Here is a 13,419-nt window from a genome sequence, read left to right on the forward strand (position 1 = left end):
GACTTCTGCATGCACACACTGCAGGGAAGGTCAAATAATCAAAGAGCTGTTCCTGAGTTATCTAACCGAGTAAAGCCTTAGTCAGCTTGCATCATATCCAATCTGAGGAAACAGTTTTTCAATAGAGGAAAAAAAGGGGAGGAATTGGAAATATTTTGAAATATGGTGACCTTTCTTTTCTTCTTTGCCTTCCTGTCCTGTTGTTGTGGATTTTGAAGATTAGCACACCACTTAAGAAAAACAAAAATATCAGCTAAAGAAATAACCCTCGACTAATAGAGAGCGTAACCTGAATAAATGTCGCCTACGGTGTGGCTTTTCAGTCTGAAATGAAAAATATTAGCTCAGGCTTACATTAATAACAGCCTAACAGTTTCACATACACATTAGTTTTTGTTATCATAGGCCCTTTAAAGCCCACCTAGCTTGAGCGAAAGTATTGGAGGCGTATGAAGCTTTCTATTGGGCAATTAGAGACACGTGCAACGTGCGGTTGCGGGCGTGCCTAGAAACGTGATTGGTCGAGCTTCCTGCCAATCCACACTCCACTCTCTCCTGAACGCCTCCCCATCTCTTCACCAACTGTATGTGCGGCCCAAGCGAGGATTTACACGAAAACATACACCGCAGACTGCGTATGAGAGGCGAGGAGACGGCCGCGACGACGAGCGGGACCCGACGCTGCGGATCCGACAGCGTGACAGCCGAGCCGATGGCGTTTTTAAAGTTGGATAACGGTGTTTGGCCTTGAACGGAGACGTTAGAAGCGTAATACAGGTTTAACGGCAATGAGTGCGGAATCACTTGTTAGATAGAAAGACAGAGGGAGAGTGTGCGTGTGTGTGTGTGTGAGAGGGGCCAAAGTGGACCTCCTCCCTCGGCAGAGCTCGTTCCGCCCGATGGAGCCTGACGGGACCTTTGCAGTGAGCTCGAGGCCCGGAATGTCACCTGTGAAACGTCGTCAACTCGTCGCAGGACGTAATTAAGGAAAAGACCGCGCACACCTGTCTGCCTTTTTTGACGACTTGAGCTGTTTGACAACTTCTTAGTAAGCTAGTAAACGAAAACAAAAGTTAGCAGGTCGACGTTAGCCGCGGGAGGCGACCCCTCGCGCAAGATGACTGTCATAGATATGACTTAACGAGAGGTAATTCACCGCCTCAGGTAACACAGGACAGGTGAACAACGCACTATTTCCTTTTTAACGGACTTCACGCTTCCTTCTCCCGACGGGTTTGTTCTGGAAAGTTGTCTCACGATATTTCGCCATTAGTAAGTTGACTGTTTGTCTGCTAGAATCGAGCAGTTTTGTTCTTCAAACAAGGACTTCTTGGACATTTTTTTCGCCCCCTCACCAAGTGTCGCCTTTTCCCACCGACCAACCATGTCATTCAAAGAAAACCCTTGTCGGAAATTTCAAGCCAACATTTTCAACAAAAGTAAATGCCAGAACTGCTTTAAGCCCAGAGAATCACATTTGCTGAACGACGAAGACTTAAATCAGGTGAACAAATGCTTTTTTATTTCTTTTTTTTTTTTTTTTTACACATACTGTCTGTGTAGTCTGTATTAATGAACGAGGGCAAGCCTGCTTTTATCTCCTTTTTGATGTGCGCGTTTCAAACGGTTTGTCATGTGTCAGTAGACCATGAAGCGCAAAGGTTAGGCTAATTGGGCACAATTATTTTCTAGCCCAAGGGCTCATATTGACCTTAATTCATGCAGATATAGGCTTCCGCCCAGCTTCAGGCCCTCCAGCACATTAGCCTGCCAACAACTGCTTTTGTTAAATCATTTAGGTTCCAGTTATTTCTGTAAAACCACTGAGGATGTCAGCATCACATTGTTGTTTTCCAATAATATATGCATCACAAATGGAAGTGTTCCTCTGACAGTCCCTGCTGGACTGTGTTGTTGATAGTGTCTTGGTTGTGAATGGTGGCATCAGGTCACACTGAACTCTGTTGACCTATACCGTGGTGATTCCTTATAGTAAGCTGTTTAACCTGAAAGGTCAAGCGTCACCTGTATCCAGGTTGACATTGTAAATCTATGACGCGGACAGACGGACGCTTCCTCAGTTGGGAATGTCTCAAAAGTGGCTGGATGAGGACTAACATCGAGCTAACGTTGTACACATTTTCCTCCATCGTGACCAATGGCTTCTCTGTTGGAATGGAAATAGTCTTGAGGTTATTTCTCAGTGGAATTCCTCACTCACTGGCTATCAACCGTATCCTTTGATGACTGCAGCCAGTGGAAGGTTATCATCTGTTGTCAGGGGTTGAAGATGTCAGACGGACTGGCCATGCTGTTCATTGTTTCCTAAAGTCCTGCTACAAGGAGATGCTGAAGGCCTGTAAATCTCATTCTGTGCATATTTTCATCCTTTTGCCTCCCCCACTAACTCACCACTTAAAGGCCCATCGGTTCAGTATCACATAGTCATTTACGATTTGGGGGGGATAAGGGGTCAGGGGTGCTGTGAAGTGAACACACACGAATACACTCTAATGACTCTGTTTAACCACTGAAGGGTAAAAAATGACCTAGATTCAGTTCGTCTATTTCCCTCTCTCAGGAGGACTTGCCATCCGGGCTGCTGTCAGGTCATGTGAGGAGAGATGAGACGTTTTTCTAAACTATGCTCGGTCTCAGTGTTCCTCCTGGGGCTAGACTCATTTTTCACAGGCAAGGAGGAAGCTAGTGTCCCAGCATTAGTGTAATTCCCTGCACAACATTTACTTTACTGCTCTTTCCTGCAGTCCCATTATCAAATAGCTCATCGCCAAGCTGCTGTTCCTGTGTACTGTCACCTCTCAGGTTTTCTTTCAGAAGTTGGATGTTGTTTCTCTTGCAAGTCTGCACAAACTCTTGACTGTCCAAGGTTACAGTTACGGGCTTATGATTGAAAATTCCTGTTATATCTTTTTGTTTACCGAGCCACTCAGCAGAGAAATGTGCTACACCTCCTGTAATCAAAGTAGAAGAGGATTTTATGCTGGATTATACTTGGCTTTACACGGGATGAAGTTATGACTGTAATCAAAACCACTGATAGATGGACATGGAGGTGCCAGGCGGCTTTAAATGTCAGAGCTTTTCCGACTTGATTTGTAGGCTACTGTTCCATAGACTTGGGAGCGCGGTTGAATTACGTAAGGTGCTTAATTTGCTAAGCTCTTTAGGTGAACGTAAGAGTTGAGTGTAAATATATTTAGTGAAATTTTTTGCTGCTTTGCACACAACCCTGCAGTGGTTATGCAGGACTTCTTTGGCTCAGCAAACAAACGCTGACTACTAGTATGGCTACAGTTCAAATTCAGACCAGAACTATTTAGGAAAGACTGCCAGCCCAACTTGCATTTCTCAAGTTTGAATTGCAAATCTGTAGCTGCAAACGATCTCAGGCTCTGCACTTTCTCCTGTTTCTCATCCACTGTTTTTCTTGCTAACTTCTGCCTCTCGCTGCCCCCTCCACCCACCAGTCCACCCACTTAGAGGATCAGAGGGAAAATCATGTGTGTTAGCCTTTCCTTTTTTTTTTCAGGACAGCATGGTGCTCTGGGATACAGCCAGCTGGAGAATGTAGCCTGCAGTTAACTCAAGGCAGCTAGTGACTAATACACACCTTTCCACAGTTAAACTAAAATGTGTGTGTGTGTCAGTGTCACATAATGTCTGATACTGGTTCACAAGCCTAAACTAGGGACCAGCCTCCAGTTATGTCTGCAGTGAATTAAAATATGCATAATTGAACTGTTGATTGACGTATTGATGTTCGCTTTCAACACAGTATTTTTTTTTTCTTCTCACCAGGCAAAACCTATATATGGAGGGTGGTTGCTGCTGGCACCAGAGGGAACAAATTTTGACAATCCCTTACACAGATCCCGGGTAAGTGTTTCCTTTGCTGGACTTGAAATTAAATTAAACTGAGAACTTTTTAATGAAGGAATTTAAAGTGGAGCTTAATGAAAACAAAATGATAATGTTTAAATAGAACAGCTTTGTTTGACCTGTTGCCTATAGCTTCTGCTCATGCCAGGATTTAAAAGGTGCAGATCTTAGAGTTTTGAGTGAAACAGCTTTTTGTATGAGATGGGTGAAGTTTAGCATGTTGGGGTAGCTCCAGCAGTGCTGGGGTAAGTTGTCAAAAGGGACTTGGCTTGCCTAGCCCTTCCTTTGAGTTTGTTAACCATTCTGGCATTTATTTCACATGTGACAAACAGGAGGTCTGGTTGTTGTGGCTCCTGTTGCTGTTTCGTGGATTCATGGGAGGCTTGGCCCTCTATCAGAAGAAGCCTCATTCTCAGGCAATAATGAGCCTAATATTGACTTTTATTTCATGAATCCTGCTCCCCTAGCATCATGTAATGGGAGCTGTGCTCTGTTGCACCGCTTCCTTTATCAGCGCCCAGATTATACTGTGGTGGTGCATCCCAAAAGGAGTAGAGAGAATGTGGGGGAGGAGAAGGAAAAGTCCCAGTTCTCACAGCCACACTGATGGCTTCCATATGGGGTTTTGGGGAAAAGCACCTCTGGATCCTTCAACTCAAACTACTGTCAACAGTCTGCTGCTGCTTTGACATAATCATTGATGTGTACTGCCTATTCTTACAATCAGCTTTTGACTGTTAGGGTATAATTGGTGGCCTGTACGTAGTGCTGAGGTGAGCAGGTTGGTCAAGTTTTGACTGACCAACAAGCAAATAACAGAGAAAAAGAGCTGACACATTGGATGAGTCATGTTTTAGGACCTCTTTCGTTTGACAGGGTCCGTGGTTCTGTTCTGTCCATCAACAACACTGCAGAATTGATTTTTACGAGCTCCCTCTGAGCCACATATCTATCACCTTTTTTTTTAATGGCCTCTGTTAATGGATATGACTGCAGTGTCCGTGAAGCTTATCAGCACCCCTATTGAGATTCTCCAGTGGCTTTTAGGTTACAAAGCACCTCTCAATATTTCATGGATTGGGCTCAGTTGGAATTGGAGCCCAGGATATTTAACACTGAGACAAAACGGTGCATTAAGAGAGGTGGAGGGCTGTGGAGATCTCATCCAGCCCCCTGAGGAAGGAGATCAATGGAAATGTTCACCATAGTCTATCATTCACACAAATATTGGCAAAAATGCCTTTCTCACCATGAGAGTTGTGTGTATGTGTGTTAGATTTGACCGTTGTAGTTTCAGAAATATGATGAAGCTTTATCTTCCTCAGTATGCTGGGGTCTGTTAATGTCGTGCACTAAATGTGTTTTGGGCAAACAGATGGTACCATCAGTTCAAGGTTGTGTACATTTATGTGTATATGCATGTATGCTATAAACTGATGTGGGCATGGTTAATGTTGTCAAAAGTTGTTGCTGTGCAAAGGTTCACCTACGTAGTTTTGGACAGAAACAGGTGTTTTCACATCAGTGTTCTATTTTATCCTCATAAATTGCTGAAGAAAAGCAAATTGAAAACTGGACGGATTTCATGCCAGTAAAATGTTTTCAAGCTAACTTGAAATCTTTTTGATGTGGTATATGCTCAAAGTGTGCCAAGAGCTGTGTTGCCACTACATGACAATGTTTTCCCAAAGGCTTGCTTGTCCTTGTGTATGTGTGTGTGTGCAGCAGTGTTGTGGAATTGATACTGATATCTATCATGTGATAATTCAAGAATTTCTCTTTTCGTTTATGCAGAAATGGCAAAGGAGGTTCTTCATCCTTTATGAGCATGGCTTACTTCGCTATGCTCTGGACGAAATGGTGAGTGAAAGCTTTCCTTTCACAAATGAAACAAAATACATGATGCAGTGATACCTGTGCATTGAAGGCTCGCATGGTAAATTCTTATGCTCAGCATTTACACAGCCTTATTTGGCACATTGGTGCGACATTGACATGCTTCCCACTTAACCCATCTCTTGCTCTTCCTGTTTGAACAGTTTTCACCCACTAAAACCATGATTGATTCCCCTGTGCTTTTCTTTCTTTGCGCTAACCTGCTGTTAATAAAACTCAGCACAACATCTATCAGTAAAAGGGAAGTGATTATGCCCTGTAGTGCCTGGAAGTGTTTTTAATGTGAAACTGCTGGAGGAAGTGTTGAGTTTGCATTACCACCAAAAAACAACAACAGCAAGCTAACACACAAACAGGAACAGATCACACAACTTATTCCTGAAGGCTTATTACTGAAATACAATGAAACAGAGAACTGGAGAAATTGTCTTTTTTTTTTTTTTATTATAGTGTGTCCCAAATGCAAGACCGGCTCTCTTCTCAATTAAAAATAGGTGGCTAAGAAGTGGCTAGTTAAGTAATTTTGACGAGCAGATAGGCTGGGTTTTATTCTTTTTCATTTCCATTTAGAAAATGAGTTGCTCCCTTTTCCAATGAGGATGTTGAATTAAAGAGAAGAATTAATTTACAGACTTTAAACATTGCAAGTGTTTGATAGTTTAGGCTGAATTGTAGTTATTTTTTAGTAGCATTTTGGAAACAGCTGCAGGGTGTGATGGGCTCACTACCACATTACCAGGCAGTCGCCACAGTTAGCACCAGTGCTCTCTTGCGGATTTTGTGAACATGTTGAACACTAAGCTGACTAGAACAGTGCTGTTAATAGGAATGACAGGAGTGACGCCACATGGTATTGATGTGTCAAGCTGTGTGTGTTTGTTTTATGCAAGAGTCCTGTGGTAAGTTCCTGTTCTGAAAGAAAAACTGGAAAAACCACTCAACACCAGGAAGACTAATGTTTTTAGTGATCTTTATTGGTGCCACTGGTTGGCTATCTATACAATCATTATAGAATAATATGTAGACGACTGTCTCTCCACCTGAGTTCATGTTTTCGCTGGTCGCTTGTGGCTATTGGCTTGTAGCTTGTGGCTATTATCTTTTTTTTTTTGGCTGTATTATACTGCAACACGTGGCCACGCTGAATATTGATTGACCCAAAGCAGTACTTTTTTTTTTTTTCTAAATGTGGGATGTGCTTGAAATGAGGTGAAAGCAGAGGTAGTTGAAACAGCACTTGCTTTGTTGCTTTTGACCCTTTCATACTGTATGTGTCATTCTTTGGCAGAGGAGAGAGATGCTGAGAGGTTTTATGTAATAGAACCAGCAGGAGCTACAATGCTGTATGGATTTATTTTCTTTTCTGTGGGTTCTATAGGGTCATTTCATTCCCCCTAGAAATCTGGTACATGTAGAGGCAGAGAGGCCTTTAAAAAAAAACAACATGATCCTAAACATGGCAGAAAATACTGCACTTAATGTCTTCTTTAACCAGAGCCAATAATTTGTATTTGTGAGGCACTGGTTGAGAATAATGATGCCATAAGGACAGATGATGTGTTCACTGGAAGACAATGGAAAGAGGCGGATGTCCTCCATCCATTCATCGGCCTCTCTGGATGTCACTCGTCTTCTTTTCATCTCTTCTCTGAATGTATGATCAAAAGGAGGGGGAGGTAGCAAGGGTCTGGAGCTGGAAATATCAAGTGACATTAAATATAGAATCTACTTTTCAAACCAAACGCATTCAAATAATTGGTTTGTTTTGACTAAACAGCTGCACAATCTTGGCATAGATATCTGGCACTCGCTTTTTGTGAGCAGAAACATTAGTATTTGGACAGTTTAATGTTGTCTGTGAGTGGCATTAAATGATTTCATAAATAGCAGTTAATTCCTTTTTCACTTTTTTATAGACAGTAAAAGTCGTGATGGAAAATGTGTTTTGTTGTCGAAATATTTCGTGAAGCTACAATAATTAATAACACCAGAGCAATTTGAGTGTGTGACTGATTTCTATTTCATACCAATGATCAAAGGCAAGTGGTTGGTTTACTGTGCTTCCTGTTATTGTTTTGTCTTTTGTAAGTGATCTCAGCTTTGCCATTATTGCAACATTTCATTTCTGTGCAGTGATGCCAAAATTATAATCTAAACTTTATTGCACCATTGATGTGCAGTGGGTTAATTGCCCATACTGGTTGATAGGGGTTTGAAATTTGATACACAAGTATGTCTTGTATGCATGTTACATGCAGTTAAACTGTTGAGTGCAAGATGCTTCAGATGGCTACAATCAACATTAAATACAAGACATTAAGATCAGTTTAAATGCTGTATGGTGAATGACATCAGGTCAAATCTAAAGACTGCCAGCTTTTCGCCAGTATAACGTGCTCCCGACCACATCAGAGCCCCCATCTTAGAGCACTGGTTGGGGTTGTAGATGAGGAGGTGCCCCTCTGTTTTCCTCTCGGCCTACTTTTATGGGTCTTGTGTCTTTGGCTCTAACCAAACCCAGATGGGCTGCGGTCCCAACCTTCAGGATGTGGCACAGCTTTGGGGGGAAAGGAATGGGTTAGTAAAGGCCTGGGAGAGCCATTGATTTGGGGTTGCCCACCTACAGTGAACACCCAGCACTGCACATCACTGCCATTATTTTATGCTTAGAGCAGAAGTGTCTATGAAGAGCCCTTATGTGCAAGAGACAAGTGGTAAAAATAAGAAAATGTAGCTGCAGTAAGAGGAAGATGTGTTCTGAGTGGAAGGATGGATATGTTGGCCTACATAGAACATGTGCTACCATTCAAGGCTGATATGTTCGTGGATTGATCTTGACATTGGTCTCCAAAAAAGGGAGTTGAAATGTGTTGTAACTAAGATGGTAAATTGCATTTTAGCACTGTACATTTTATTAGCTGTGAATATGGAAATAAGATACGTTTACTCACAATGTCCACCATCAATTCGGTCTCCAGTATTTGCTGAAAGCACAAGCTAGATTTTCCCAGGCCTACCCAATGTAGTTATTTCAGCAGAGCGTTGCTAAGGCAACATGTTTTGTCCCTTTGTGCAGCAACAGTTGACCATGGCATGTGTTACATGGGACAGTTATTCTCTGTTTTGTGAAGAGCTCTGGCTGTCTCTGTCCTGACTGTATGGACACAGGACAGAACACTCTGGAAGCAAAGCACGAGTGTGGGCTGAAGCTGTCTCTAGGCTCAGTCATATGGCGAGCAAGCCTTTCTACAGTAGCTGTAGAAAAAAACGCCAGACACAGCATCGAAACAATTGTGCAAGGCTGGATCGGACAGAGTTAAAGTTTGTGCTGAGCTGCACATGTTTCTGCGTCCGTGAATGCACCTGGGACTGAGGGCGCTTGACTGCAGAGGCCATGCCATAAACAGGTGTCACAAGGTTTGAGAAACCTCAGTTTTAAACTGACTTCAGCTATAGCAGTCGTTGAGTTAACACAGTTGAGAGAAAGTGGTCCTTAAATCAATTAGAGGTAAAGAAAAGAAGAATGAACAACATGAACACAGGCCACCCTAAGCTGTTCAAGCTGTTTAAGAGATGTGAGAAACACACATACACACAAAAAAATCCATTAACACCTCGTGGTGAGAGCAAGTATGTGGGTGTAAAGAACCCTCCAGCTCCACAAAGCCACTTTGATGACATCAGTGCGAGTTAAAATGATCAACACCCACACTATAATAACTACTTTGCTATGTGGTCCTAAATACCCCATACAACACCTAACTCCCCTTGACCATGCGTTAACCTAATTGTAGCCTATTCTTACTGATGCACTCACACACACACACAAAGTCACTCCCCTCCTCATATGATCTAGGATTCAAATGTTTCTTTCCTTTGCAATGTCTCTGTTGTGGTCTCTGAGCTCACACTGAATCATAGTCTCATTTTTTGCATACTTAGATTAAGAAGACTTTTGTATTGAAACTAATTACTGTTGATGGTGGATTGCATACAATAGTTCCTCATTTCTTTTGGGGCCATTGCCGGGAAAGAAGACCGCTTGTCAGTGTGTGTCAATGTATTTTAGTGCAGACTGAGCATGCACAGTATATCTGCAAATAAAATAAGGCTACCTATTGAGTTGCATTGCACATGAGGCCCATTCAGAGACACTTGAATTGCATTGCATTTTATTAGACTGCCTGCAGTTGACTGTGTATCACAGCCATATCTCTTGTTGTTCCAAGGAGAACATGATGTTCTCATGACGTTTCAGTTGTTGAAGTCATTCTCGTTTCATCGTAGCTCAATTAATTTCCTGTGTTTACTGGAATTCACATAGTGGACCCCTGCCCCATAGCAGTGTCCAAGACCTGAGAGAGTTTTGACAAACTTCTCTCCATTTCCCACACATTTTTGCATTCTTTTAACTTGAAGCACGTCATTCTGCTGCCTCTCTCCTGAATCTTCCAGACAGAACCATATACAACCTCAGCAAGTGTTTGCCCGCAGACTTGTAAGACCTTTTGACATGCTGAAACATGCATAAACCATCTTCCTGTTCTAGCCCTGTGAAACATGAAATTGAGGGCTATTTTTAACCAATTTTGAGGAGCTTTTGTCTTGTGTTGGTTTGGGAATGAGGAGAGCTTTCTAGGGGATGGATGAGTGGGCAGGGCCTCTGTGCTGTGTTGTTGCCTCCAGGCACTCTGTGCAGGGAATAAGTGGAGGCTGACCACCCCACCCCATCAAATTAGGGATACTTATAGGGAGAGCTCTAGTCTTCCACTCACAGCAAGCCATGGGAAACAGAGTGGAGAGGGGAGTAAGGACTGCCTGGGGTACACAAGTTTGTGTTACAATACAAGATGGAGATATGAAAAGATGAATGATTTAGGATTGAAAGGCAGATTGTAGAGAGGCACGTAATTTATAGGGAAAAGGGTAAAAAATAAATCCTATGTTGGTCACAACTCATGTTGATAAGTCAGTGTAAAGCCTCTGTACTGGTTCACTGTGGATTGTTTACTAAGTGTGGGTCCTGGGTGAGGCGTATGTTGGTTTTGTAGAGATATCATGCGTGAGAGTCTCCTTTAACCCCTGCCCTTCCTTCCCCATGGTTCCAGTAGGAACTGATCTTCTGGAATGTAAACAGCCATGGATTACAGTGGGGTCACTGTTCCCATTGCACAAAGCCACAAAACCATGGGAACAGCCATTCACACAGCTTGTAATCATCAGGGTCTACAATACTGTAACTGCCACTCAACCTAATAGCAACCCCACATCCTGAAGCTGACGCCCAGTGTAGTGTATTTATATAGAGCATTCCCTTGTTTTTGTTTTCATTTACAGAATTTGGGAATTTTTGTGGATTCTTGTCACTGCTTTATCCCAGTTTGGAATTTCCAATTCCCTATGGACTGCTGACCTAGTCACTGCCATGTCTGCTGGTGGCCAGGGGAGGCTGACCACAATGAACTTCAGTGCGAGTGCAACACAAAGGGCATTATCATCTCCAGTTTTAGCAACCGCTGTGCAGGTGTTATGACCAACCTGTCGGAGTGAAAAGTACAGCAACGAATACAAGAACCCTCACCAGCTTTCCCCACAAACACTGTTTTTGTGAAATGAAATCATTGTAAATGTTTAGGTCAAACAAACCAAACCGCTTGTTCAAACTGTATGTGTGCTCCATAACTTAAAACTGTTGTGTGGGACTTCTACATATGAATTAACTACCAGTACATTCAAACCCTTGCCAAACAAGTTCACACAATGCTGACTGGGCCTATCACTGCTAGGTAAATCTCCATGCACTTCGCAGTATGCTGGGGTTTTTAAACCTGGTGTCTGTGGTGACATCCTCATGCTTGAACACCAGTAGTGGTGTGTTTTACGTCAGCAATGATTGGTTTTCTATAGCTGATGGGGACAAAACGTAATGACGTAGTAGGTTACAGCAGCTGGGAGCATGGAGGAGCCTATAGTGTCAGAAGCAAACCAACAACGAACAAAAGTTCCACACTGCAGGTATATTATTTGTATTATTATGACAGCATATGTTGAAACTGTATTAGTACACTAAAGATAAAGTGGCAGCATGAATATACTGCATGTTGCGCCCATAATGCGGAAGTGTCATCAGAGAACATGATGGCTTGTTATTTGTAGCCTTGTAACTTCAGACAGGACGATATTTAGCTTCTCTTTCTATTTGTCAAGGCAACTTGAGAAGGTCTTGTCTACCAAAACCGAGCACCATGTACAGCAGTTCAGCCGCAGTCTCCCGGTCAGATCCAAGCCAAGGAATCTACCTTACTCTGAATTTGACCCCATGATAGCTGACCTGACACACCACACAACACATAGAAAATTCAGACCAGAAGCAATTTGGTAGTCTGAGAAGTGCTTGTACATTCATGCTTAGGCTGATTCTTCATCAGCTCACATTGATCACTTATCAAGGGCCTTTTGTCCTCCAAGTGACCCAGTATGTCTACTGTCCAACTGCATGCTCTGCTTTCTAAGGAGAATTGCGTTTACTGTTACCAGGAGAGTATGATTAAGATGAAACTAGTAAAAAGTCTAATGGAATATGGCCAAGGTTGTATTTTCACTTGATAAATGACCAGTCTGGCTCTCTACTGGCCTTTTGGCCTGACTTCCCAATGTCTTCTTATCTGTGCTCTTTAGTTTTTTGCTTTTTGCCTTAGCTTAAGTCACCACATCATCCCGGATGTGGCTAAGATAAAAATCTTCACTTGTTCACTGTTGGAATTCTTCCATTTCTGTAGTCAGAAGTACAGTGACCCTGCCTGGCTCAGGACCTGGTCTTTAAACATTAAACTCTTGAGCTTGGCCTGACTATGAGGCACTTCTCTACATGGCACCACTTTGGTCACTTTCATTGTCTTTAAAGTGTAATTTAAAGCTGTGACTTTTATTAGTGTACAGACACACAGAGAACGACCAGGAAACATGCTCCAAGCTGATTTTAAACCAAAATTAATTGTGGTTTTGTGCTTGTTCTGAACTCTCAAGTTTCAAATGTGAAGGACAAGAAGACATTTCCATGATTTCTCAGTGACAACACCAACCCCACCCCCACCCCCATTCGTCATTTATTGTGTTTGTGTGCGTGTGTGTTTGTGTTCCATAGCCAAAAGGCCTAATGAGTCTAAAAATAATGGCTGTCAAATTACACTTATTAAATTCAAATTACAGTCAATAAAACAGCATTGTTCTCCAGTATGCACACTCAGAACACACAGAAAAGGGGACTAAACTGTCCCTCTTTCATTGGACGAGCAGAAAGAGCTCCCATTGACATGTATTGACCTGGAAATGCGTAGACAAATTGGTGCAGGTCAGACCAAGACAGTTTGGAAAACATCTCACCTCAATAAGTAGGCTTTTGTCTTCTCTTAACATATCAAAAATGAGAACTTTTGTACCTTGCACAACATAATCTCTACTTATAAGGCTCTAAGATTCAACTAATGTAGGCTGTAAGCTAGAGGGAGACAACCCCTGGTCTATTATTATATTAGTGTTCACTGTTGCGCGAGCCTGTGGACAGGATCATTTAACACAGGGCACTAGGTCTATCAGCACTTTGAGTAAAATAGTACCATATTG

General features: G+C 42.5%; 1 protein-coding gene across 7 annotated transcripts in view; it reads left to right on the forward strand.

Moving 5' to 3' along the window:
* Positions 1-625: 625 nt before the first annotated feature.
* Positions 626-13,419, forward strand: part of si:ch73-103b11.2 (protein outspread) — a 49,277-nt gene continuing 36,483 nt past the window's right edge. For all 7 annotated transcript variants that reach the window (XR_006007872.1, XM_041962115.1, XM_041962114.1 and 4 more), the window contains exons 1-3: positions 626-1,504; positions 3,820-3,897; positions 5,695-5,760. Coding sequence is in view for 6 of the 7 variants with exons in the window: in XM_041962115.1 (XP_041818049.1) it covers positions 1,385-1,504; positions 3,820-3,897; positions 5,695-5,760 (264 nt within the window). In the remaining variant the exon portion in view is untranslated. The remainder of the gene's footprint in view (positions 1,505-3,819; positions 3,898-5,694; positions 5,761-13,419) is intronic.

This window comes from Chelmon rostratus, chromosome 21 (genome assembly GCF_017976325.1).
Source record: "Chelmon rostratus isolate fCheRos1 chromosome 21, fCheRos1.pri, whole genome shotgun sequence".
Classification (NCBI taxonomy): Eukaryota; Metazoa; Chordata; class Actinopteri; order Chaetodontiformes; family Chaetodontidae; genus Chelmon; species Chelmon rostratus.